This window comes from Dama dama, chromosome 9 (assembly GCF_033118175.1).
Source record: "Dama dama isolate Ldn47 chromosome 9, ASM3311817v1, whole genome shotgun sequence".
Taxonomy (NCBI): domain Eukaryota; kingdom Metazoa; phylum Chordata; class Mammalia; order Artiodactyla; family Cervidae; genus Dama; species Dama dama.
In genome coordinates, this window is record NC_083689.1 from 94,904,599 (window position 1) to 94,930,973 (window position 26,375).

Genomic DNA, 26,375 nt, shown 5'->3' on the forward strand with positions numbered 1-26,375 from the left:
AATATGCAGCCTTGTTGTACCCCTTCCCAGTCTTGAACCAGTCAGTTGTTCCATGTCCAGTTCAAACTATTGCTTCTTGACCTGCATACAGGCTTCTCTGGAGACAGGTAAGGTGGTTTAGTATTTCCATCTTTTTAAGAATTTTCCACAGTTTGTTATGATCCACATAGTCAAAGGCCTTCTGGATAGTCAGTGAAGCAGACGTTTTTCTGGAACTCCCTTGCTTTCTCCATGATCCAATGAATGTTGTCAATTTGATTTCTGGTTCCTCTGCCTTTTCTAAACCCAGCTTATACATCTGGAAGTTCTCAGTTCGCATATTGTAGAAGCCTAGCTTGAAGGGTTTTGACCATTTCATTGCTAGCATGTCTAATGAGTGCGATTGTGCAGTGGTTTGAACATTCTTTGGCATTGCCCTTCTTTGGGATTGGAATGAAAATTGACCTTTTCCAGTCCTGTGGCCACTGCTGTTTTCCAAATTTACTGACACATTGAGTGCAGCACTTTCACAGCATCATCTTTTAGAATTTAAAATAGCTAGAATTCTGTCACCTCCACTAGCTTTGTTCATAGTAATGCTTCCTAAGACCCACTTGACTTCACACTCCAGGATGTCCAGCTCTGGGTCAGTGACCACACCATCGTGGCTGTCTGAGTCATTAGTTCTTCTGTGTATTCTTGCCACCTGCTTCTGTTAGGTCCCTTCCATTTCTGCCCTTTATCCTGCCCATCCTTGTGTGAAATGTTCCCTTGATATCTCCAGTTTTCTTGATGAGATCTCTAGTCTTTCCCATTCTGTTGTTTTCCTCTGTTGCCTTCTTATCTCTCCTTGCTGTTATCTTGAACTCTGTTTTTCCCTTCTGTTGTTTCCTCAGCTATTTTGTAACACCTCCTCAGACCACCACTTTGTCGTCTTGCGTTTCCTTCTCCCTGGGGTGGTTTTGGTCACTGACTCCTGCACGGTGTTGCAAACCTCCCTATTTCAGGCACTCTGTCTGCTGTGTCTAATCCCGTGTATCTACTTGTCACTGCCACTGTAAGATTACAAGGAATCTGATTTAGGGCATACAGTTTAAGCCTGAATTTTGTGATAAGGAACTCATGATCTGAGCTACAGTCAGCTCTAGGTCTTTTCATCTTTTTTTTTTTTTTCCTAACTTGCCCCAGTTGAGGTCTCCTTTCCCCAAGCTTTAGGATTGTATTCCTTCTTCCTTTTTGTTTCTGCCCTTGGAGGAAAAGGTTGGTTGAGTGGTTTGTGTTGATTTCTTCTTAGGGGTCACTTGTGCCTGTGTTCTCATTTCAGGGAGCTTAGCCTGTCCCCCTGGAGGCCTGGGATCTTCTGCTGTCGTCTAGAGGTTGCTTTGTAGGAGTTGTTCCATATCTTCATGAGTTTTTGATGTATTTGTAGGGAAGCTGGCAGTCTCCCTGTCTTACTCCTCCGATATCTTCTTCCACGTCCACAGTCAGCCCTAGATCTTGTTTTTGCTGACTGTATGGAGTTTCCCCATCTTCAGCTGCAAAGGACCTAATCAGTCTGATTTCGGTATTGACTATCTGGTGATGTCCATGGGTAGAGATGTCTCTTGGGTTGTCGGAAAAGGGTGTTTACTATGACCCTGTGTTCCCTTGACAAAACTCTTAGCCTTTGCCCTGCTTCATTTTGTACTCCAGGGCCAAAATTGCCTATTACTGTAGGTATCTCTTGATTTCCTACTTTTGTATTCTAGTTGCCTGTGATGAAAAGGACATCTTTTTTTGACATAAGTTCTAGAACATGTTATAGGTCTTCATAGAACCTACAGCTTCTGCTTCTTTGGCATCAGTGGTTGGGGCATAGACTTGGATTAATTACTGTGATGTTGGATGGTTTGCCCCAGAAATGAGATTAGTACTTCATTCTGTCGTTTTTGAGGTTTCACCCATGTACTGCTTTTCAGATTCTTTTGTTGACTATGAGGGCTACTCCATTTTTTCTAATGGATTCTTGCCCATAGTAGTAGATTTAATGGTCATCTGAATTAAATTTGCCCATTCCCGTCCATTTCAGTTCACAGATGCCTAAGATGTCAGTGTTCAATCTTGCTATCTCCTGCTTGGCCATGTCCAATTTACGTTGATTCATGAACATAATATTCCAAGTTCCTATGCAATATTGTTCTTTATTGCATCAGATTTTACTTTCACCACCAGACACATCCATAACTGACCATTGTTTCTGCTTTGGCCCACTCACTTCATTCTTTTTGGAGCTATTAGTAATTGCCCTCTGCTCTTCTTTAGTAACATGTTGGACCCCTTCCCACCCGGGGGGCTCATCTTCTGGTGTCATGTCTTTCTGACTTTTCATACTGTTCATGGGGTTCTCATAGCAGGAGTGCTGGAGTGGGTTGCTCTTTCCTCCTCCAGTGTTTCTCACTCTTCACTGTGACCTGGCCATCTCGGGTGACCTTACATGGCATGGCCCATGGCCTCATTTAGTTAATCCCCTTCTCCACAATCAGGCTGTGATCCATGAAAGGGTGTCTTACATTACTTCTCTTCTTTATCTTTCATCCTTCTCTGCAATGATAGGATTTGTGGATGTGGTTGGAGGAAAAATGTCTTCCTATCAGCTCAAGACTAATCAATGCAAATTAAATACACCTGTGTCTGTTTAGAAAACCGGAACTTGGTTTTTATAGACAGCCCAGTTGTGGGAAGAGATCTTTAATTGGAAAGTATAGTGATAAAAACCCGTGTCTGTCTATTCATATATCATCTCTCAAATCATGTGTATATATATATAAAATTTCCAGCCTTTTATTTCAAATAATAAAAAGTAATGGTTGTTTCAAATGTGAGAATATATGCCATTAAAAAAAACTTCTTCTGAAGACCAAGGATTAGGAATATTATCTATTTTCATGGTTTAAAATTTTGTGGGTGAATCTTACTGGTGTAGAAATCATCATTTGAATGAATAAAGTCCATGGAGGAAATAGTCTATAGAAAGAAATTTTATAGTGTGTAGCAATAACTATATTTACTTCTCTTGTTTTCTACAGACTTTTCTTCACAGGACTTAGAGATTTTTATTGGTTCCTTTTCCTCCTCCTGGCTTCAAATGTTTGTTGCAGAGGCAGTCTTTAAAAAGTTGTGTTTACAGAATTCCATTAGTATTTCTTCTGAGCCACTTTCTCTTCAGAAAATGGTAAGTGCCACTCTATTTTAGTTCTTTTAATTTTTAAGAAGTAAGTTTATACATTCAGTTTTTAAATATTCTAATAATTGTACAGAGCATATTAATCATCTTTCAAATAGATATAAAAGCAGGTAGTTTTCTACCTCAAAATCTAATAATTATTGAATAGAAATTTTAATTACCTGAGAATAATTAAGAATTGATAACAGAAAAATTATACAAGAATCTTTGTATCACTTGCCACAGTAACTAATGTTGTTATTTTGGAAAGACTGTGATCCAGAAAAATTCTACATAGCATTTAATGGTATTTAAAAAGCAAAATTTGCAAGTGACTCCAAGATTACACACATATAAACAGTTTTATCTTGGCTATCTTTAGCTATTATTGATATTTACTATTTCTAGCAGTTTCTTCAACAAATGAGAAATATACTTGTTACTAATTGGTCAGGTTGGGGAAATACTGTTTGCAACAATCCTTGTCTTTAATGACTTTTGCACTCCTTATTCCATTTATTCCAGATTTCTTTTCTGTTAAAGGAAGGGATTACCAAGATGGAAATGACAAAATGCCAGTTTTACGTAAACCATAAATACTAAAAATAGGCAAATTAATTATAACAAGTTGGCATGATACTCATCAAAAGAGCTTTCCTAAATGAACATCAAATTTGAGTTTGAAAAAAATTATTTTTAAGAAAGTAATTTTCTCCTTGTGTATGTCATATTGACATAATGACATGGAACTAGCAGCTTTCTTAATATTTTAGCATGTTCAAATGAGATAGGGAGGCAACCATATTGAGGAAACCAAGAAAATACAACTACATTTAATGGTGAAATGAATCAGGTAATTTCTCTTTACTGTTTCCAGGTTTTTGTAGTTGAGAAAGCAATATTATTTTGCAACAGGTATATTCCTACTTGCCAGCTTTGGGGAAAACTGGTGTGCGCGGGACTAGAAAGATGCAGATACCAAAGAAAATAGGACCACGGCCTTGCTTTGAATCTCAGAGGGCCTTAATAATGCTGAATGGTGCTAAACAAAAACAAGGTGAAGGGCTGCCAGAGAAACCGTAAGTGATGCTTGTACACCAGTTCTGCTTTGCTTTCAAGTACAGCTCTTCTCAGGCATTTCCTGAACCGTATGGTTATCTGAGATGTTGTCTGAATTATGCTGGTTAGCAGAAAACTCAGTTTTAGACCTACGAGTACACATGATCAACATTTTCACTTTCTTTAATTCAATGTTCATGCTTTCTTTCTATTAAAAAATAGATTCTTTTCCAAAAGAAATAAAACCCTTCATCAAAATATTGTTCCACACAATTTTTTCCCTGTAATTTAAAATATTACTTAGGTATAATAAAGATGGGACTTCAGAATGCATGGTCATGTAAGATACTCTGAATTGTTTTAATAGCCTTCCCAAATGAGAAACTGCCTCTCAAAGTATGCCATGCAAAATTCAGAAAACTTGAAATCTTTTTAGGAAGAAGAGGATAGGATTAGAATATGAAAATAAGAATGGGAAGTAGGGGCCTGAATTTTGATCTTATTAGCATTTTGCTTTAGTCTCTCTGCCAAATATGATTTACTTGGTCTCAACTTGTTTATCTGACGTTCAGTATTCATAAACTTTTTGGTGGTCAGTTGGGTGCAAAGTTAATAAAATGAAAATTAATGCATTAGAATTTGTTCCTATACAGTTGAAATAAATATAAAAATAGAAAGCAGTAAAGATTTGAATGAATAGTGGGGTTTAAATTAAAAGAATGCTAGATTTTTTTTTTTTAACTCACCATATAATTTGTGCTGCTATGCTTTGGTGAGAAACAAGCTTTCCTTATGTCTTACTTTCTTTTCAGAGAACTGAATCTTGCTAAATGTTCCTCATCATTAAAAAGATTGAAAAAGAAGTCAGAAGGAGAATTGTCATGTTCCAAGGAGAATTGCCCCTCTTTAGTTACTACAAAGATAAATTTTCACAAGACTAATTTAAAAGGTATTCCAAATATTTAAATTAATTTATGCTAGGAAGTTTGTGTGGTTGTAGTCAGTATTTGGAAGTTTTACACACTGACCTTGATGAAGACGTCACCTTAAATATTGGACGAGGTCCAGGAAAATACCTTCTTGGAGAGCATATTATTTTTTGAACTGCCATTTATAAAAAAAAAAAGTGTTTAATACCTGGTGTAATAGAGTATTCCTCCCTTTTCTCCACCTGCCTTTTCAAATATTAAACACTGTGTAGCTCATGTTGAGCTCGTTCCAGATTTGCCTGCCTTACTTTTCTATTCCACCTCAACCTGTGCTGCTTAGGATCAGTGTCTTGTGATTTGAAAGTATAATTCAGTCTTCATCTCTTTCAGTTCTAGACGTTTTGTGAACAAAGAATGAGAAGTAGGCTATGTTGCATAGCTGTGTTAAGCATATGGACTCTTTTTCTTCCAGGCATTGAGCCCAGACTATGAAATGTGCTTGGCTTTTGGTTCTAACTATACTGGAACCTAAGTACCTAAAGGGATGGAGTAACAAGAATAGCGTTGTAATAATTCACCCCGGCCCTTCTTTAACTTAGGTACCCCTTTAACTCAAAATTATGATACCTTCCAAGAGTCTACATCTGGCCAAAGTAAATTGCTAAGTTTCTTGTTTATGACCTATACTATGTTCTTAATATAAATGTTATCATTATGGTACCAAGCTTTCATAATATTTCTACATAGCATAAGTTCATAGTAGCATATCACAAATGTAAAACAACTGTCCATTTGCCTCAAAATATGAAAAATGTATTAAATGTGAACTCAGATATTAACTTCACAAAAGTGTCCTTTTTCTTTGTTGATTGTGTCAGAAAGTAAAATGAATATGAATGACTTTAGGCTGAACAGCAGAAGGAACTGGGAGGGAGGAAGAGAATTGAGAAATAGTAGGGAAAAACTTCAAAAGCTTTTCAATGCCTTTAAAAGAAATGTTTTAGTAGAAGTTGTAGAGATAATCTGTAAAAACTGAACACTGGAAAAATGTGCTGCTTAGTATTTTATAGCAAGAAAGAGTTTGATTCAGTATGTATTTCATTTTCAAAGCAATCAGTTAATATTTTTTAATTCCCCTTACATCAAATCATTCCTTGTATCTTATTAATCTTGTTTACAACAGAGAGGAATATAGACAGTTTTAGGCAGCAGGCACTAATTGCACACTACCCCCTGCCCCTCTAGAAAAGACTTTATCATTCTATTTTTCATTCTTGTTCAGCTTTAAATGGTACCAAGGATTTTTTTTTGCGTGTGTGTGCGTGCATGTATGTGTGTGCGTGTGTGTTTATATTAAGATTCCCCCATTTCTCCTTCTCTGTGCTGCTGTAGCCAAGCCAGACAGCCTATTGAGAAGCAGCAAACCATCTGTTAATGGATTTGAAGTTCTGAATTACACTTGAGTGTGTAGAGGCACTCGTGCTTAGCCAGAAACATTCATTTGAATTAAGCTATCAATGCTGTATAAAAAAGAGCCATACATTTAACGTAGGTTCATGAATAAATTTAAGAGAGGGCAATTGCACTCTAAACTTTTATTGCTGTAAAACCCAGTATTTTTGGTATTCTCTGATCATTTGGGGGTTTTATAGCAGGATTGAAGCTTTAAACCTTGAGCTAGGAGGAGACAATGCCTGTGTTAAACCTTTTGCAGTAGAATTTCATTGCTGAATTGCTGACAGAGAGGCTCTATAAAGGGGATGGGGTTCCCTCCCCCTTCTTCTTTTTTTTTTTTTTTCCCTAATGTGAGAGATGTTTAAACCAGTCAAAAGGAAAACTCAATAAATAATTTTCTGGCATGGGGCCAGATCTCCTAGTTCATGCCCTTTGATTATTTTCTTTAGTTGATATCTTGTCTTCTCTGGGATAATCTATTAATTTTTTATGGCAGGAGAAACACCCCTCCATAGAGCTTGCATAAATAACCAAGTGGAGAAATTGATTCTTCTTCTCTCTATGCCAGGAATAGACATCAATGTTAAAGGTAAGTTCTAAATCTTTGTTGTCTAATTCAGTGTTTTATATTTGTGATATTAAAAAGTTTAATTTCAGCATTACTAAAAATCACTTAAGTATATTTACCTAACATATGTTCAAAAGTATTATTGGTAGCAAAACCAAGAAATTCATCATATACTGATGTAGAAGAATGCACAGTCATTTTTGGCATCTATATTTTGACATACCCCACCATCAACATTTTAAAATAGTTTGTCTTTTATTTTATTTTCTATAATTAGAAATATTATACCCCTAGGCATTTATATCAAAGCATTCTGTTTGCATATAAGGCACTTATGAAGTCACACTGATAAGGAAAGTAGAATTTCAGTACTTCACTACCAAAAGTCGTACTTTTGCCGTTTAAAAATTTGCCTTGATTTCTAATTTAGACAATGCTGGCTGGACGCCTTTGCATGAAGCCTGTAACTATGGCAACACAGTGTGTGTCCAGGAAATTTTGCAACGTTGTCCAGAGGTAGATCTGCTCACTCAAGTGGACGGGGTGACTCCTTTGCATGATGCGCTGTCAAACGGACATGTAGAAATTGGCAAGCTGCTGCTCCAGCATGGGGGTGAGTGCATTTATGCTAAGCGGGTTATGATAAATTATCCAGTGTTTTGATGAATCCCTCAGAGGTAGAAAGCATTTTATATTTTAAGATCTATAAGGAAAGGTGCCTTTATTATATTTTAAATGAAAGGTAAACATGAAAAGTCTGCTAACATATAAGCGCCTTTCATTTAGTAAGAGTAAAAGCCTTTTGATGAAATGAATTTATTTCTTGTGCCATTAAGCCTGTTTACCTTTGTTACAAGAATATATTTTGAATTGGGTATGTTGGCTTTTACTGTTAATCCCTTTACTTAAAAGTATGTAATGTCTATAAACCAACTATTTCTGAAAGCTTATTAATAAGTATATGTAAATGTTCATTTGTGAGTACTTGGATATTTCATTCTTATTTCACTTCCTGTATATAACTGCTAACATGATTCTTTTTTTTCCTTAATGAGTCATTTCTTTACAAGAAAAGATATCCTAGAATATCTTTTCTTCATTCACATTTTGTAGTCAATTAAGTTAAGTAGGAGAATTGCCAAATGGTGATAACTGTTGTGTAGGGGTTTGTGATGGAAGTAACTTGAGCTCAGTATTCATCTGCTGCTTTTTCTGCTCCTTTCTTATCTGATCTCTGCTTTCCAAACCCTTCCCCAGCCCCCCCAGTTCAGTGATATTCTTCTTATATCTGAACTGAAAAATATAAATTTTATATCAAAATGTTCAAAACTGATTTGGGTTTTAAAAGGAAAAACAAAGTGATGACAAGCTTATAATGCAGATTTGTATAAATTTCCTGTTACTTTTATTTGCATTAAAAATACTATTGTACTATTTGTCCAGTAATTAAAGCTATTTGGATGAAAATAGTGTATTTTATTTAGATATCTCTTTACTGTATATCTATATCTAGCTCTCATTCGTCTATCTAAGGAAGGCTGTATACCATTGTAGTTTGGTGTATTTGGTTATTTATAGTCTTCTCCTGCCCCCTAAAGGCCTTTGTGTGTCTGTTTTACTTATACCATTTCATAATCAATATATTTTTCAGTTTTTACACTTTTTTTTAGTATTATATGGTTACAGAACCATACTGTTCTGTCTCTGAAGTATTTCATTTTTCTGCTTAACCATGAATGTGACATACCAAGCCAGTATTTGGCTTTGCTTCACATGGTCTAAGGGATATAAAACCTTTGTTGCATTAAGTCCAATTTTTCAGAAGAAGAAGGCATTATATTAACCAGTGTGAATTGTTTTAGGACCTTTGCTGAAGAATAGTACACAGATGAGTTATTTATCCTAAGAGAGGAAATCTACTTGTACTTGGATTTATCAAGGCCCTTTGGCAATCATATAGACTTGTCTTTGCCTTAATTATAATCTGAGTTTGGACCTATCAAATGGTTTGGTATGATCACTATAGAAACTGTGTTATCTCTTTGTTGTGAGTTGCTTAGTCTTTCTTGAGAGCTTACAAATTTATTTATGTTTGTAAAAACTTTGTTTACTTCTGGTATCTTGGATTCATAATTTTGTTGTATTTTCTCTTTTAAACAGAAGTAACTTGAAATTTTGGGGCAAATATCACCATAATGAAATCTAGTTTTGATTTAAATTTTTTTTCTATAAATTATATATTAATCATATGTCATCACTGGTTAATCTTTTATATTAAGAATGAAGTACATTGTCTATCTAAGCCCCACTACATATGTCCAGTCAGATTCATCATGAAGAGTTTTAGCAACTGTGATCTGATGACATCTGTGTTGTAAGGTAGAATCTTCAGATTATGTCTGCTAGTACTCAAACCTTTTCATTCCTTGTAACATTTGTATGGCAAAGTGCATAAATAATTACAGGATTTGATTGGCAGAAGTACAAAGTACTCCTGTTCTTTACAGTGTGACCAAATACTGAGTCACTGTTATTTTGCCCCTCCCATATCATCTTTTACTACCCAGGGGATAAATTCTGTCTTCAGTACTTTGTAAGTAGATGGTTAGATGGGTATAACTAGCATAGGTGAAATGAAATCTGCGTTTGTCCCAGAGCATTTAATATTTCCTTTTTTGTGAATCAGTTACCTTTACTAAAAATTGAACGTAAGCAAGGGTAATGAAAAATGTGTTCTGTCTCTGGGGCAAAGTTTTGCAGTCTGCACTGCTGCTATCGCCAATTAGCAGTGGAAGGGGGCAGTTCTTGTTCCTCTTGGTGGTATTATGAAATATCTTTAAGACTCAAACAGAATTTAAGATGAATGTATTTTGTTAATTTCCTCCAGGAACACTGATATTTCAAGATGACAATTTATAAAGTTTTATCAAAGTTTTATGTATATATACACACACACACACACACACATACACCATATATGTTATTTATTGAACTAAGGCATATACTTTTAGGCAAACCTCATTAGGCAATTGGCTAGGTGTTTTTTTTTCCTAAAGCACCTTTGTTAGGCAGTTAGTATATATAGCTAGGTAATTATATCAATATGAATTGCTACAAAATATGACTGTAAACTGAGCCCTGGGTGGCTTTGGGAAAAAAAGAGAAAATATGGCTGTTAAGCTGCCAAAGTGTTTTACGCTTAACATTTTGCATTTTCTTTTTCACAGGCCCAGTGCTTCTACAGCAGAGGAACTGTAAGGGGGAATTGCCCTTGGATTATGTGGTATCATCTCAAATCAAGGAAGAACTATTTGCTATCACAAAAATAGAAGATACAGTGGAGAACTTTCATGCACAAGCAGAAAAACATTTTTACCACCAGCAACTTGAATTTGGCTCATTTTTACTTAGTAGGATGTTACTAAATTTTTGTTCAATTTTTGGTTTGTCTTCAGAGTTGTTCTTAGCTTTCAAAGGATTAACTCACCTAAATGAGCTGCTTATAGCCTGTCAGAATTATAAGGAAACCACTAGTGCTCATACTGACTGGTTATTGGATCTTTATGCTAGAAATATAAAGACATTGCAGAAGCTCCCAAATATTCTGAAGGAACTGCCTGAGAATTTAAAAGTGTGTCCTGGAGTACACACTGAGGCCTTATTGGTGACATTGGAAGTAATGTGTAGGTCGGTCACAGAGTTTTCATGATGATGCCAAAAAATAGGGGTCAGCTTTCTAAACCTGCTCAGCTTGCTTTGTCATTTATTAGAGACTTCGTTGCTTATTAACACGTTAATTTCATTTATTTATTTTGCAGAATTTGCAGCCTTGCTAAATTTTAAAAGTGCTTAAAGAACTTATGCAAAGTATAGGCTTCTTTTTCCACTGTGTAGAATTTAACTGAAAAGTAAAAAAATAGTTTCGTTTGTTATACATTGCTTTTATTAATCTGTATTATTTTTTGGTTTAAAAGTGATATTATTTATTTACATTGTACATGTAAAAATTTTTAATTTAAATATTTTTTTAAATCAAAATGTAATGTTCTCTATTTTAGGTGTTTTGGGTCTTAGAATCATAATGAGAATATTCATGCAAATATGCACCTATAAACATGTAGCTCCCTGTTTCTTCTCTGTAGGCTGTTGGAATAAAATACTCATTTTAGTTTTACGTGTTTCTAAAATAAACATTTCAGAGTTCACAATAATATATTCTTTTGGTTTTTAAATGTAGTAAACGTGCAGAGTTTAATAATTTGACCCCTTGATCTATTTTATTTTAGCAGTTCCTATACAAAGTGTATTTCTACTCCATGTAACTGCTCTTCTCTAAGTAAAATAATCTGCTTTATAATGTTTTATTAAATATTAAGATCATAAATGGCAACAAAGTAATGGATTTGAGATTATCTAAAATCTTAACGGTCCAGTATGAATTTACAGAGTAGTAACATTTCATTTTGCAGTTTTTCCTAACACTGATTTATAGTAAAACTAAAAAAGGATATGGATAACAATTAGTTTGAAACTGGAGTTGCTTCACTAGTGGAGTAAGTTACATTGTGATACACCTGGAAAAGAAACAGTCTTTAGAACTTCCCTTTAGATTTTATGTAACTAAGTGATGATCTCACAACAGTTATAATCTGTTAAAAGCAGCACTCTTTAGTTTTATTTTGGAAATAGATCTTTTAGCAGGATACAAATGCTAAGAGTTTTATTACTGGGTTTATAGTCTTAAACTGAAAATTTCTACATTAGTATATCACCTCTGAATAAAAATCAAGTTTTTTTTTCTACATTTTAAAATCAGTAATTTCTTACACCTACTGTAAAAAAGTTTTTAGTTAGCCTTCAGATGTGACATACAACTGCCAAAATATCAAAGAAAACATGATGTAGCAGAGACTAAGGCACATTATAATGCTTTTAGAGTTAAGTGCTTCCCCAGATGATGCATAAGAACTTTTTGATTCTGAAGAACAGCGACTTTAGATCACTTACTTGTGAAGGCATGTGGAATAACACTTGCTTGATAAATGAATATAAACTTAAAAACATAGACTTTGACATCAGACAAACATAGTTTCAAGTTCTTGTGTAATTTCTTATTAACTAAATTAAGCAAGTTCCTTTCTGAATTTTGGTTGTTGCACCTGTCATATGGAAATAACACCAGGTATCTTGGTCACGATAAAATTACTAGCCTATCACCTTATATGGCACTTAATGTTACTTTGTATTTTATTATTTTAACTCCTTTTAGTTAAAACAAATCATTTAGATAGAATTATTAGCAACTTAAGAAATTACTAAGTTAATGAGATAATCACCATCATGAGTTAGGGTTTTGTGCTGCTAAGAAAAAGTGGTTTTCTAAATTAAATGTTCACAAGAAATATTCATTGAGTTGCAGTTAATATTAATATTTCATAACTGTTCTGTCTGCCAATTTCTACAAGTAATGTTGACATGAAATATTTAACACTAAACTGCCAGGTCTCTATCTCAAGAAGGTATCATTGCAATTTGCACTTCTTTAGAAGTATAACTTGGCAAATAGATTACAGTATTTTGTGGTCTAGTTAGTAATACTGGTAAATATATATGAATTTAAGCCTGCGATAGTAAACTGTATTTTCCATATTACTTCTTAAATGTTTTATTTTAGAAAACATAATTGCCTCATCTTTATTTTAGATATAAAGAAAGTAGAAATTTTAATAGATAAAATTTATAGACTTTCTGACCCCTGACTTTTTACTTGCAGGTATTTCAAAGTTGCAGCAGCCGAACAGAAAGCTGAGTAATGTTATTCTTCATTGTACTCTGCCAGATTTCATATCATAGTTCAGTGGAGTTGTTTTTTTTTTTTAAAGCCTATAAAAGCCCTTATTACAATATAAATAAAGCTTGGAAGGAGATTTCTGAGCTGTTAAGATTCAGCTTTCTCAATACATAATCCCCACAGGTATTTGGAATATAAAAGATTTTAGAATATTCACCGTCAGCTTTTCAGGAAGGGACTCTATGAAGTTTTCTAGCTTATTCTTAATTTTCCTATGCATAATAAGGTGGTCCAAGTATATACCTTTTTTTGTTATTTCGTTAACTCCAAAATAACCAGAAAGACATTTGTCCTCATTAAATCAAGTGCTAAATTAGTCAGTATTTTGAATTCATAGTTTCTTGAACACCTACTATGTACCAGGTGGTATGCTTGACAGGGGCCAACTACAGTACGAGAGGGAAAGCTTACATTCTAGGAAGGTAAGTCCAGTTTTACTGTCTTCTGTGTAGCCTGTTGAAGAAAATTAATTTCTTAAATTTGCAGTAATTGGTATTCTCTTTTCATTTCTAAATGTGAACATTACAAGGATCTGATCATTTAATCCTTTGATCAGTATAATGACTTCACCAATTTTAGAGTGAATAGAATGTGGCGTGTTTGCTTTTGCATTAGTGAAACCCAGTACTCATTCCCCTAGGTAAATGCAAATGCATTAATGCTAGGATACTTTATATAAACACTAAGAAATGTTTGCCACTTTTGTTTATTCTTTTATAGAGGGTTAAATTAATACCTTCACATGAAAAAATTACTGATGGAATGTGTAATCCATATGCATTTACACACCTTTCCCATTAAATGATGAACTTAATGAGAGCCTGTCACTGTTGCTCCTTAATCAGTAGGAAGGGGTCATCTTTGAGTGACGTGAGGCACTCTTTCCCTCAGGCGCTTATCACGTAGCTTCCACACCAGTCGCACCTCTTGCTGACGTGGAGCTTGCAAACTTCAGAATGATAATTGTTTTTATAGCAAATGTGGATTGAGTTAGAAAGGTCAGTGGTGGCATTATTGGAATTACACTGTGTCTGGTGATACCAAAACTGAAGACATTGAATAGTTAACTATTTCTTGGAAATCAAATTATGCTGTCAAAAAATCCACTTTGTAGGTTAAAAGGAATTGTGGTAGGATGATACACTTTGTTATTTGCTCTGATCCAGAGATACAGACTATTAGACTATAAATTAGAAAAGATTGTGGTATTGTTAGGTTTTAAGCATATATCTTTTAGGGTACTACAAATCCCACTAAATGAAGACCTTTTTAAAGGGAACAATCAAGATAGTGTTAACACTGTTGATGTTAGATGTTCAAAAAAGTTCTCTTAGGTAAATACTAATCATTGAGAATATCCAAAATATATTTAATTCATGTTTCCCAGTTTGTGAAAATAAGAAGCAGCTTTTTCTCCAAGACACATGAATTTATGTGAATTTCTGGGGGGAGGGGGGACATTCTATTAAATTATTTTAAAAAGAGGATATTTTCCAATCAGAAATCCAAATGATTAGCTTTTTATCACAGAAGAATTTGCTAATTAGTACTTTTGCATTCAAAGCAAAATTGTATTTTGTGTATTTGATGTATATTTTCCAACATTTTGTATATTTGGATTCTTTACCATAGGTATTGTTTGTTTGCTTTTTGATGTAGGCCTGTAGTTCAAATACACTTACACTATATATATATTGTTTTAATTTTGAAGTATAACCCTTAGCACTAGATAGATGTGATTGATTTTTTTTTTATAATACTGTATTTGTACTGTTCAATATATATGTATTTTCTTTCTTAAAACAGAAACATAGTGAACTATTCTTTGGATTTTTAAAGTACTTGCTGAATTAAGATCCAAGAGTATTAAATCAACAAAGTAATCAGTGGTCAGTTATTATAAAAACAATATCCTAATAAGTATATACTATTTTTATATATTTAATTTGTAATGTGTAATATTGCTGTGAACATAGACCAAAAAAATTAAGTTCCTTATTCAAATGTCTATAAAGAGCTGTCTTCAATTAAAAATGAAACATTTTCTCCAAATTTTTGTCTTTCTTTTTACCATGGTCCCCAAATCTTTTCAGACTGTTGAACCCAGATTTGGTAAATCTAATCTCCTTCCTTTCAAAAGTATCTGAATTAGATCAAGTGAACATTAGTGCATAATGGGCATTAAACATTAATAGAGAATGACTATGTTGGAGTATGATTTAGTTTTACCAAAGAATGGAAGTTTTTTTTTTAAAAAGTGCTTAGCACTTCCAGCAAGTAAGCTGCACTGAACTGAAAGTCTGGAATCCAGCTTTGAATTTACACCTATTATACTATCATTTATCTTAATAGCAGATGAACTAAAATTTTCAGTGACTTTCCATTCTTCTTTCCTCAAATGAAATAGTTATGTTGGGAAAAAATCATTACTCTTAAAGTGGTGACAGATAAAAAGAATTTAGTTTGCTGTCAGTACTTCTCAGCTTAAAGGTTAGGTCAGCCATGGTTTTTGTCATGACACTGATAAATTTTTCTAATGACCAGAATGGTTTGATCTGTAATAGCTTTTTGTTTTTGTTTTAAGGAATATATGACTTGGTTATCTGACTTCATCCTAAAAATAGATTTTTTTTTTTCTGTTTTGAATTGTTTCTATTTTACAACACAAAGATAGAATTATACAGCAGTGGGTAAAATTTGATAATATTAAAATATGCATTTTAAATATCTTTATTGAAAACTTAAAATTGTAAAGATAGAAAGTTGGCAAAGGGATAAGGAGGGAAATGTTCAGGAATCTTTGTGGTTTAAAGAGGGTAAAGATTTCTAGATGACGTTTAATATATTGAGAAGGTAGTAAAGGTATAAAGTCAGAAAAAGAGGCAGACAGATCTAATCTCAGGAATAAACTGTCTTTGTAAATTTTGAATAATGTTCAGAAAAACAAGGATCAAGATAGTGTGTGATGGAAGAGTCTTTTAGTTAAAAATTCAATCAAAAATAAAGAATAAAAGTACTAATTTAAGTTAATACTGAAGAAATAAACTTGAGAGATTGAAACCATTTATAAAAAGTGGTTGAATGTGTTCCTATTAACTCCTTTTTCTGAACGAATTTTAGTCCTTTTTTAAAAAAAATAGAAACTACTTAAATGTTTTTAAATTATTTCCTCTAACTAAAATTACAGAGGGGAAAAGATTGTAAGCAAATCTGTTTCTAATAGTGGTTGTATTTGTGAGAGAATTTTGAATATTTCTTTTTCACTTCTCCAAGTTTCCCTGTAATATGATTTATATTTGTCTGTAATACTAGTAGCCAATGTATTTTTTAAAGTAATGCTCCTAATATAAATAAGAATCAGTCTTAAATTTTTCTAAAGTGGTCTTATTTAAATTGGCATCTACTGGATTTTTTAAATATACAGTGCATTTTTTAAATATGCCATTTTTCTTCAAGGTAAGGATAAAATTAAGTTTCGTATCACCTAATGTAGACCTCAGTACTCTCGGACTAGATGCCCTTCCTTTGAAAGTGAATCTGTCTTATTTTACTGATACGCTGCTTCTGTCTTCTATTCAGCCTCTTCAAAGCAGTGCCTTACCATGTTGCGTGGAGTCTTTACTGTTGAGAAGGATTCCTGAAGTGCTAAAGATTCAACTTTCATTTAATAATACTTTGTGGAGTCATGTTACCATATCGTCATTATTAGCCTTTTCTGATTTTAGTTACTTGTTCTGATTTTTTTTTTCCCAGATTCTACACCAAAAAGCAGGGAGAAGCTGTAAGATTAAATGATGGCTAAATTAATCAAAGGTTGTACCTTTAGTTGGGCTTCCCCCGTGGCTCAGATGGTAAAAGAATTCTCCTGCAGTGCAGAAGATGCAGGAGATGCAGGTTCGATCCCTGGGTCAGGAAGATACCCTGGAGGAGGAAATGGCAACCCACTCCTGTATTCTTGCCTTGGAAATCCCATGGACAGAGGAGCCTGGCAGGCTCCAGTCTCTGGGGTCACAAAGAGTTGGACACGACTGAGCACATATGCACATATCTTTAATTTCTTTAAAGGGAGTTCACTACTGTGTGATTAAATTAATAATTGTTGTCTTTCACTATCTTAGATCTGGAAGAAGTTCCCTTCTAAATACATACTATTTACAACAAATTCAGATGTAAGCAGTCAGTCATCTATTGAGAGAATTCTATGAAAATGTCTTGCCACTGTTGTTCAAAAGCATGTTATTTTTTACCTCTTCTATGAAGGTGAGGAAAATGACTTCTCATAAGCTACTGTTTTAAGTAGTGCAATTCAAAATATAGTATTTTAACAATTGTTTTATATCAATACATTGTATACCTACATCGTAATTATAGTACACTGGGGTGAATCATATCACTGTGTCCTTTCGGGTACATTTCTCACCTGCTAGTGTCATTGTCATAGTCATTGGGAGATCCAAGTACATGTGTGTTCTGTGTACTAGCATCATAGTGCCACAAGAATGGTATGTACATGGTAACCCACGCTATAAAAGTTAGTATGCCTGATCCCTGGTTAAATTGTCAAATGCTGGATGTTCTGTGATATCCTCCCAAAATTTTTTCTCTATTATATCTAAAAATGCTTTTTTTTAATCCTATAGGGAAATTTAAAAAGTAATGTTCAGCAATTTCAAACAAAATGGAACACCACATTGATTGATTTTAAAACTATTAATCCTTCTTTGTACATACATAGTATTTTACTTTTCTGGGTGGGTTACTGTGTGCTTCAGAGACCTTCCTGTGGTTTACTCAGCCTCTGTGTTAGTGAAATCTGAAATTTGCAAGACTTCCAGGACAAGGCTAAGAGGTAGGTATACCATTGAGTAAGGTTGGAGAGTTTATTAGTTCTTGACATCAATAAATTGTTTTCCATGGTTTCACTATGACATGTTACACACAGATTTTAACTTTAAAGTGTCTTATCAGTACCCTAGGAAGAATGTTTTGTGGAAATGATACAGTTTAGTTAGAAAGTTTCCAGCTTTCTGAGTGACTTTACTAAAAGAAGATCTCTGAGCTTGGGACAAATCTTGGCATCTCCTCTGCCTCACCTCTCTGCTAAGGTTCAGCTGTCTCTGTAGTTAGTCTTGACTGTTGTCTCAAATGTGTCTCTTGTAGTCAAGAGTGGTTGGGGCCACGGCTGCACCTTTCTCTGTGCATTTAGCATTTCCCCTAAATTCACCATTTTAACTCCAGCAAAATAAAATGCCTCAAGTTGACTTGTGTCATTTGAAGTTTGCTCTGTCCAAAACAAGCTTCCCTGGTGGCTCAGATGGTGAAGAATCTGCCTGCAAGCTTGAGGCCTGGGTTCGATCCCTGTGTTGGGAAGATCCTCTGGAGGAGGGCATGGCAACCCACTCCAGTATTCTTGCTTGGAGAAAAGAGGCAAGCTAGCTAGAATACTAGCTGAGCCTAGTATGACCATCTCACCTCACTAGTAGCAATAACAACCTCACTTAGCCACGTCTCCTTAGATCCATTTATTTATCCTGAGAAAATAAGAGGTGGTTGATTTTTAGGTTTGCTCATCATTCTCAGGTTGGTCATTTTTTTTTTTCACTTTTGAAAGACCATTGAAGAATCTATAGCAGAGGACAGTTATGTTGCAATTTTATTTTTGCTACAAACTGAAAACAGTTTGGCACAGCTACTTATTTCTGTTTTCCTTAATACAAATAGAACTTTCAGCTTAATCTAGTAACATCAAATAGAGGAAAGCAAAAGAGCAGTGCCGTTTTGTTAACTTTTTTTAAGTGGAGTCATATAATTTTTCAGTGACATTTGGAGACACAGCTATCATATACATAAAAAAGAAAAAAAAAAAACCTGTCTACAAAAATACTGCTTGTACATGCAATAGAACACTCTTTGTTGTTGCTAATTCAGCATATGAAGAAATAGCCCGATAAATGGAAACTTACTTGAAACCAATAACATATTTGATTCTTTTCCCCCCACCTTTGTGGGAGAGTGATTCTCAACCGTGGATCCCTTTGGAAAAGCACAGATAGAATCATTAAATTCCAGCAAACCTTTCACAGTATTGTTAGTTTCTAGAGCATATGACCACTTTGGACATTTAGCAGTTTTTATCTACATAGTATTCTTACATGATGAGAAATTTTCCTTGATATTTCTTAATTCTCAGAGATTCAGCTGGTGTGAGTCTTATGATGTGACTGCCGCTCTACAAATGTAGAAAGAAACTGAGGCAGAAGAGGAACAGCTTCAACAGAAAAACACAGGATGTTGGTGTTTTTTCTTTCAGTGAGTTACACCCGTCATCCTGGAAGGAGAATTACAATCCAAAGGAGTGACAGAACTGTAAGTATTCATTATTTTTTATGTTGTTTTAATTCATACTTGACCAAGCAGTTAGAAAAGGCTGATTCTAGATTGATGAAACACATAAATAGGTATCTGTACCCAAATACACAGTCATACTTGACTTTAAAGCCCCCAATTTAACCCTTAATTTGATAACACCTGAGGCTTTTGCAACAAGTATGATGGTGGCTCTCTTGTATATTTCTGGAGCAGTAACTGCCTTTTATATTTTGGTTTATTTTTAATGCTAAGTACAAAATCAAAACATTTAGATATATTTAACAAGTATATAAACTGAAGTTAAAGCCTTTGAATAAGACCTGTCAACAGAGAAGTAGACTACTTTCAGCATTGGAGATATTTGGATATTACCTAGACCCTGGATAAGAGAACTTACTACTAAATTTTTCTTCACTTTTAAATAACACAATAAGGTTCCATAAAAGATACTTTCCGAAACTAACACAATAAGATTCTCTTAAGAGATACTTTCAGAATCACATCAGTTAAAATGTGCTCTCACTGTACTTTAGCTCCAGATTTGATTTTAATATTTTCATTGGTTTGACCATTGCCTATGACAGAGCAAGTTGTATAGTTGGTACTCAATAAATATATCACAGAACAGAGTCACTTAAAGAATCTTTCCGTTCAGATTATCCTAGTGCATAGATTCACAATTAATTTGGAATCCCGACAGCATCTTATCAGTTTGAATGTGTGGAACAGTACCAAAATGAACAAGTACCACATTCTTTCTATAAATGGAAAAATCTTAAATGTGTATTTCTTATAAATTACCACAGTTAGTGGCAGTAATAATAGTTTGGATAATGAATGACTTTCAATAAAATTTACTCACTAAAAGATACTGAGGAATATATTTAATAGTTCATGTGACTACTGTATATAGCAGTCCAAATAGGTGTTAGAATGACATCCAGTCTCTTAAGATACCATAAAATATTTACATGTTTACAAATCTCTCCAAGCCAAATGAGGTTAAGCAGCTTTCAAAAGGCAGAACTGGTGAGAAGGGGAAGGAAGTGGTTAAAATTCTATTAGTCACAGCCTCTTGTTTCCAGCCTGTGAGTATGGTAGTTCCTAAAAGCAGTGACTATTCCTCTGACTATCACTTTGATGCCTCAAGATAGTTCTTAATTCCTCTAGCAGCATCACTGGATACTTACTCCTCCAGAAGTATTGGGTTTTATTTAACAACAGTCAAGGTTTCAGGGAAAGCCTTTTTTTTTTTTCCCCTTCCCCAAACGAAACCTGAGTTTAAGTATCATTTATATGAGAACATGCACATAATCTTCCATCATTCCTCCTTCAACACCAAAAAGAAGTACTGATTATTCTTAGAAAAGGTTATTTTTATTTAATGCAGTGAATAGTCAACATTACCAGTGAACCAAACATCTGAAATTTGATAGAATGAAACAAAGAGAAATCAAATCAATCATCTGTTAATGGTTACTATCCACATCTGAGGTGGTAGAATATCAGGGTTGTAGACATTTGAGTAGACAGTGTCAGCACAGAACATAAATCTCACACAAAGTATAATCAAAAGTTACTTCAAACATTATACTATCAGTAAACTTTCTGTAATAACATCAGCTTCATGGAGAACAATGTCTTAGCAACAGATAATGATGGTATGTGGACGTAAGCATGTTGTCATAAACATGATGCACTAAATAGAACATACTGAGGTCAAGGCCTTTCTGTAGAAAGGGAATTTAATTAACATTCTTTTAAGCATAGTGTAAGAAACAGATCAAAATAGTTCTATCATAAGAAATAGTATTTAACGACATAGCTTTAAAATAAAAATGCTTTAAAAATCAACTTTGAGATTAAATTTATTTTTAAAGTATTTTCTTTTAGAGTGAAATATATATTTCTTGCTCTAGCTTTTCTACATTTTTCCAGCATAACCCTCACCTTTACCCTATCCCAGTACATTGTTAATAAATAGTACAAAACACTTGTCTGCAGCAGTATCAACCAAACTTAGTCCCCTACCAAGTCAGGGAAGTAAGACATCCTCACCAAGTTTTCTCTATAGAGGTATACTCCCTTGATAGAGCAGGAATCTAGGTATAAAAACTACATGAGAGTCTTGGGAATGCAGTTTTTAAGTATAGATTCTGTGGTAATAGTGAAACATTTTTAAAGGCAAACTTTCCCCTCCCCATAAGCAGTTTATTTTACAAAATAGGTTTCCATGCATTCTAATTTTCAAGAATGATTATTTTTTTCTAAAAATGAATGTAATGAGACACTGGCATATCACTTAGTACACTGCATTCTCCTCTACATTAAAATTGACACTAATAACAAAAATCATAAATGCATTAAAACATTTCAGTAACCTAATGAGAAAGTAGATATATTTTTTTTCTGTGAAATACTTGCATATTTTTTAAATGCACAGAGGCATAATCTGACATCAAACCAATGTGAATTTAATTTGCCAAATTTTTGACAACTGAACTGGGTTGCTAATTTGCTGACTTGGTACAAATTAATAGTGGTTGGTATAAAAATTCATTTATAAACATGGCAGTATTTTTTGTATCGTCCTGTAGAGATTTTAAAGTTTTAGATGGAATGATAGAAGATTTGAAAATTTTCTTTGTAGGATTTCAAGGTATGGAAAATTCTCTTGTTGAGGTGACTATGCTTTCATTCATTAGCTTAAAACCAGCCTAGTCATAGCTAAATAATGTGCACAGGAATGAATATCAGGATCTGAAACTATGTAAGTTGAAACGCATCTGTTCCATTATTCAAGTTCTGGGATTCCCCCCTCCCTTTTGGAATGTATAAAACATAGAAAACTGTAATGGATTATTTTTCAGATAAAAAATAGTCACATAAAAAAGAAACTTTAAATTCAAATTGACATTTACATTTTATGTAGATTTAATCAGAGCACAGCTGAGCATTTAATCTAATATTCTAGTTTTTCCACTTGTAATTAGAGAAGTATGTATCTCCCAATGTTAACCATTCTTACATTTGTTGTTCCAGTGTTATATTATTATCCACAGCTAGCAAGCCTTTTAGGCAGCAATAGCTAAACCTTTATCAAACTGTTTCTGTACAATGGAAGTATATTTTCAAAGACATACGCCTTTCTACACTATTTACAAATTCTCTCAATCATGATAAAAAGGCAAAATAAATAAAAAACAGAAAGAAAGGAAGTGCTGCTGAGGCTGAAGGCTTTTTCTTTTATCCTCCCAAACAGATGCTGGCCTCCCCAGTGCTGGGAGCTGGCTAGCCAAGATTGTTTTTCTTCCTTTTACATGGGCTATGAGAAGGATCTGGTTTCAGTTCTTGGTATTGCACCTGTTTAAACAGAGTTCAGAGAAAGGCTGGTCAGGTGGCCACTTTCTGGCAAAGGAAGGAAAAGCAAAGGAATTGAGAGCCTGTGCTTGGGGGAAAAGTGCTCACTCTGGAAGCTATATGAGACCTGCAGCTGGGATGCAGTAAACAATAGAAAGACAGAGCAAGAGTCAAGGGAAATCTTGCCAGAAACTAGACGAGAGCCCTGATAGGAACTTTGCTAACAGGCCAGGAGCTCCACTACCCATACACCCATACACATGTAATATTAAAAGCTGAAGCATCTCCATCTATTTTGCAGGGCCGAATAATGGTTCTTTGCAGTTTATTATGTGCTTGTTTAATATAGGCTTCATCTCCATCCAGCCCACCTTCGGGTCAGATACCAAATCAAAGACTCAACAGAAGCAAAGGAAAAAAGTACTGTTGCAACCCAGCTTCAGTAGTTTGAATAAAAACATTTCTCATTTTACTCTGAAAATATTTAATGATTAACGAGCACTAATTAACCTCAAAGGATTAAGATATGCCCCCATTTTCAAAAATCAGTTACTTTTGTATGGCTGAGTCAATCTGCTGTGCACCAGAAACTATCACAACATTGTTAATCGTCTGTATTCCAATATAAAATAAAAAGTTTTAGAAAAAAATCAGTTACTGTTCCCCCCCCCCCTTTATTGATCTCTAAAATAGCCATCTTTAAAACTCATCTAATTCATGCAGTTTATTTAGGGAAGTGTTTTTCTCAGTATCTGCTGGCACACTTTGCTTTCATCATCTAATATCCCTAATTCCTCCTTGAGGTAATGGTGACTTCCCTTCACAAATTCCAGCTGAATCTTCCTTGGAGGAGGACTGCCCTCCCTCCCTGACACCCCGGTAGGTTCTGTATGCAATGCTCTCTCATTCCCCATCTTCTCTATAAGTTTCTTGTTGGATAACACCCCAACTGGACTAATCCCTGAGTGGCAAAATCTTCTACAGGCTTTATTAACTTTACCTGGTTCTTCTAAGACCTTCAAAATTAAATGGATATGAACGTGAAAACTCAATGCCACACTACATTAAAAATGATAAAAGCTTAAGAGATATTGCAGGTTTATCTCCAGACCACCGCAGTAAAGTCACGTGAATATTTTGGTTTCCTAGTGCATATAAAAGTTCTGTTTATGATGTATGGAAGTCTGTTAAGGATGCAATAGCATTACATCTAAAAAAGAAATACCTTAATTTAAAAGTGTTTCATTGCTAAAAAAAAAAAAAAATGCTAACCATCATCTGAACCTTCAGTAAGTATTAATCTTTTTACAACAGTAACATCAGTGATCACAGGAACATAACAAATATAATAATGAAAAAGTTTGAAACATTTCAAGAATTACCAAAATGTGACACACCCACAGTGAGCAAATACTGTTGGAAAAATGGTACCAATGGACTTGCTCAATACCGGGTGGCCACAGACCTTCATTTAGTAAAAAAGCAAATATCTGTGAAGCCCAATGAAATGAGGTATGCCTGCAGTAATAATAATGAAATCTACATACCACTTGCACATCTGAAGGGACTCTGGAAAGGAAATCGAGTAGTTCATTGTTATCAATTGCATACGGATTCCGAAGCTTTTTTGTAAATTTATTGATTCCTGAAAAAGTGACAGATCAAATATTACTGACACCAATATAGTTTGGAGTCCAAAGGCACATTTCTGGCAAAAAAGTGTTGTGATTTGAAGATGTAGGTTAAGCTGCCTTGATTTCAACCTTGACTGACTGAACCAGAAAACCCAGTTTTCTCCCTCCCTTTTCTCCCTTCCTTCCACTTTCCAACTCAATGGCTGCTCTGTTTTTTCTCTTTGTGCTTCAGTGGCTTCTTCCCAGCAGGAAAGGCTTTCTATTTGGGAAACAAAGGGCACAAGCAGTGACCTATCTTGCCTTTCCCCTCAAATACTTAGAAGCTTTTTGTAGTTTTTCATCTGTGATAAAACTTGTCTACCCTACATTTTGGATTGGGATTAAGGCAAGAAGTCTGACTTAACTGGTTCCCCCTTTTCAAAAGATACACTTTTTTTTTTTTCAGTGGTGGGGAAGTGTTGCTGTTATGCAAATTCATGTTTGAAAATGCATGACCTGGTGTTTTGTTTTTTTAATTTTAAACTGACCTGGAATTAGAAAAGGTTTACCACCAGCTTTTTTAAAAAAACATAAAAAGCTTTGAAGATGGCGACGCATAAGCATCCTAAACCCAGCTCTTCCCACCAACACACGGGATTTACAGCTGCATATGGAACAACTGCCTCTGAGAATACCTGAAAACTGGCTGAGTGATGTCTGCGCACTAACCACGAGAGAAGGCCCGCATCGAAGCAGGTAGGAGATGCAGGGGCACAGTCTCACCATAAACTCCACTCCTAGCCTGACAACTCATGGTCGGGAGGGAGCGCTCTCTGAGGAGTGAGGGTTTGAACCTCCACATGAGACTTCCTCAACTCTTAAGAATTGTACCTAGAGGGAGAAGCCCCCAAAACATCAAGCTTTTTTTCCTTCTAGTTTTGAGAAATAATTGACATACATCACTGTATAAGTTTTAAGGTGTACAACATGATGGTCTCATGTACACATATAGTGAAATGATTACCCCAATAGGTTTAGTTCATATCCATCATCTCATATGTTGATAGATAAAAGAATTTTTCTCTTTTTCTATGAGTTGAGGGGGTGGCATTTTGCTTTTTTCCCTCCCAATTTCACATGTAAGTGAAATCATATAGTATTTGTTTTTTTCTGACTTATTTCACTTAGCATAATGCCTTCAAATCCATTCATGTTGTCACAGATGGTAGGATTTCCTTGGTTTTTTATGGCTGAATAATATTTCATTGTATACCACTTCTTCATTCATCCACCAGTAGACACTTAAGTTGTTTCCATGAATCAGTTATTGTAAATAATGCTTCTGTGAACATGGGGGTGCACATATCTTTTGGGGTTGGTCTTTTTGTTTCCCTTGGATAAATTCCCAGAAGTGTAATTGCTGGATCATATGGTAGTTCTGTATTTACATTTTTAAGCCATCTCCATACTGTTTTCTGTAGTAGCTGTACCACTTTACATTCCCACCAACAGTGTATAAGGGTTCCCTTTTCTCTGCATCCATGCCAGCATGTTATCTGTTGTCTTTTTGATGATGGCCATTCTGACAGCCATGAGATGCTATCTCATTGTGGTTTTAATTTGCATTTCCCTAGTGACTAGGGTTATTGAGCATCTTTTCATGGACCTGCTGGCCATTCATACGTTATCTTTGGGAATATGTTTGTTCAGGTCCTTTGCCCATTTTTATGATGATTATTTTGCTCTTGGGTTATATTGGGCCTTTATTGGATATTAGCCCCTTATTACACATATGGTTTGCTAGTATTTTTTTCCTATTCTGTAGATTGTCTGTTCACTTTGTTGATGGTTTCTTTAGCAATGCAGAAGCTTTTTGGCTTTATAGAGTCCCACTTGTTTGTTTTTAATTTTGTTGGTTGTACTTTGGATGTGATTTTCAAAAATTGTTACCAAGATCCATGTCAGGGAACTTCTTAAAAAATGTTTTCTG

At 34.6% G+C, this 26,375-nt stretch overlaps 2 protein-coding genes and 1 long non-coding RNA gene across 13 annotated transcripts in view; 2 read left to right on the forward strand and 1 right to left on the reverse strand.

Annotated features, from left to right (window-relative positions):
- SLF1 (SMC5-SMC6 complex localization factor 1) overlaps positions 1 to 11,366 on the forward strand; it is a 69,348-nt gene extending 57,982 nt beyond the window's left edge. Inside the window, exons 16-21 of the mRNA XM_061152016.1 lie at positions 3,045 to 3,190; positions 4,097 to 4,260; positions 5,053 to 5,189; positions 7,121 to 7,213; positions 7,623 to 7,805; positions 10,420 to 11,366. Coding sequence (XP_061007999.1) covers positions 3,045 to 3,190; positions 4,097 to 4,260; positions 5,053 to 5,189; positions 7,121 to 7,213; positions 7,623 to 7,805; positions 10,420 to 10,901 — 1,205 coding nt within the window. The 3' untranslated portion in view covers positions 10,902 to 11,366. The remainder of the gene's footprint in view (positions 1 to 3,044; positions 3,191 to 4,096; positions 4,261 to 5,052; positions 5,190 to 7,120; positions 7,214 to 7,622; positions 7,806 to 10,419) is intronic.
- Positions 11,367 to 13,449: 2,083 nt separating this feature from the next.
- Positions 13,450 to 26,375, forward strand: part of LOC133062687 (uncharacterized) — a 31,486-nt gene continuing 18,560 nt past the window's right edge. The window contains exons 1-4 of the long non-coding RNA XR_009694233.1: positions 13,450 to 13,465; positions 16,797 to 17,303; positions 19,234 to 19,409; positions 24,944 to 25,141. This is a non-coding gene — a long non-coding RNA (uncharacterized LOC133062687). The remainder of the gene's footprint in view (positions 13,466 to 16,796; positions 17,304 to 19,233; positions 19,410 to 24,943; positions 25,142 to 26,375) is intronic.
- Positions 20,454 to 26,375, reverse strand: part of MCTP1 (multiple C2 and transmembrane domain containing 1) — a 556,529-nt gene continuing 550,607 nt past the window's right edge. For 4 of the 11 annotated variants that reach the window (XM_061152021.1, XM_061152023.1, XM_061152018.1 and 1 more), the window contains 2 exons: positions 24,320 to 24,417; positions 20,455 to 22,775 (listed from right to left, as the gene is read on the reverse strand). In XM_061152021.1, coding sequence (XP_061008004.1) covers positions 22,704 to 22,775; positions 24,320 to 24,417 — 170 coding nt within the window. In that variant the 3' untranslated portion in view covers positions 20,455 to 22,703. Of the gene's footprint in view, positions 22,776 to 24,319; positions 24,418 to 26,375 lie in introns of all 11 variants that reach the window. The other 7 variants (XM_061152025.1, XM_061152024.1, XM_061152020.1 and 4 more) reach the window with 4 other exon arrangements.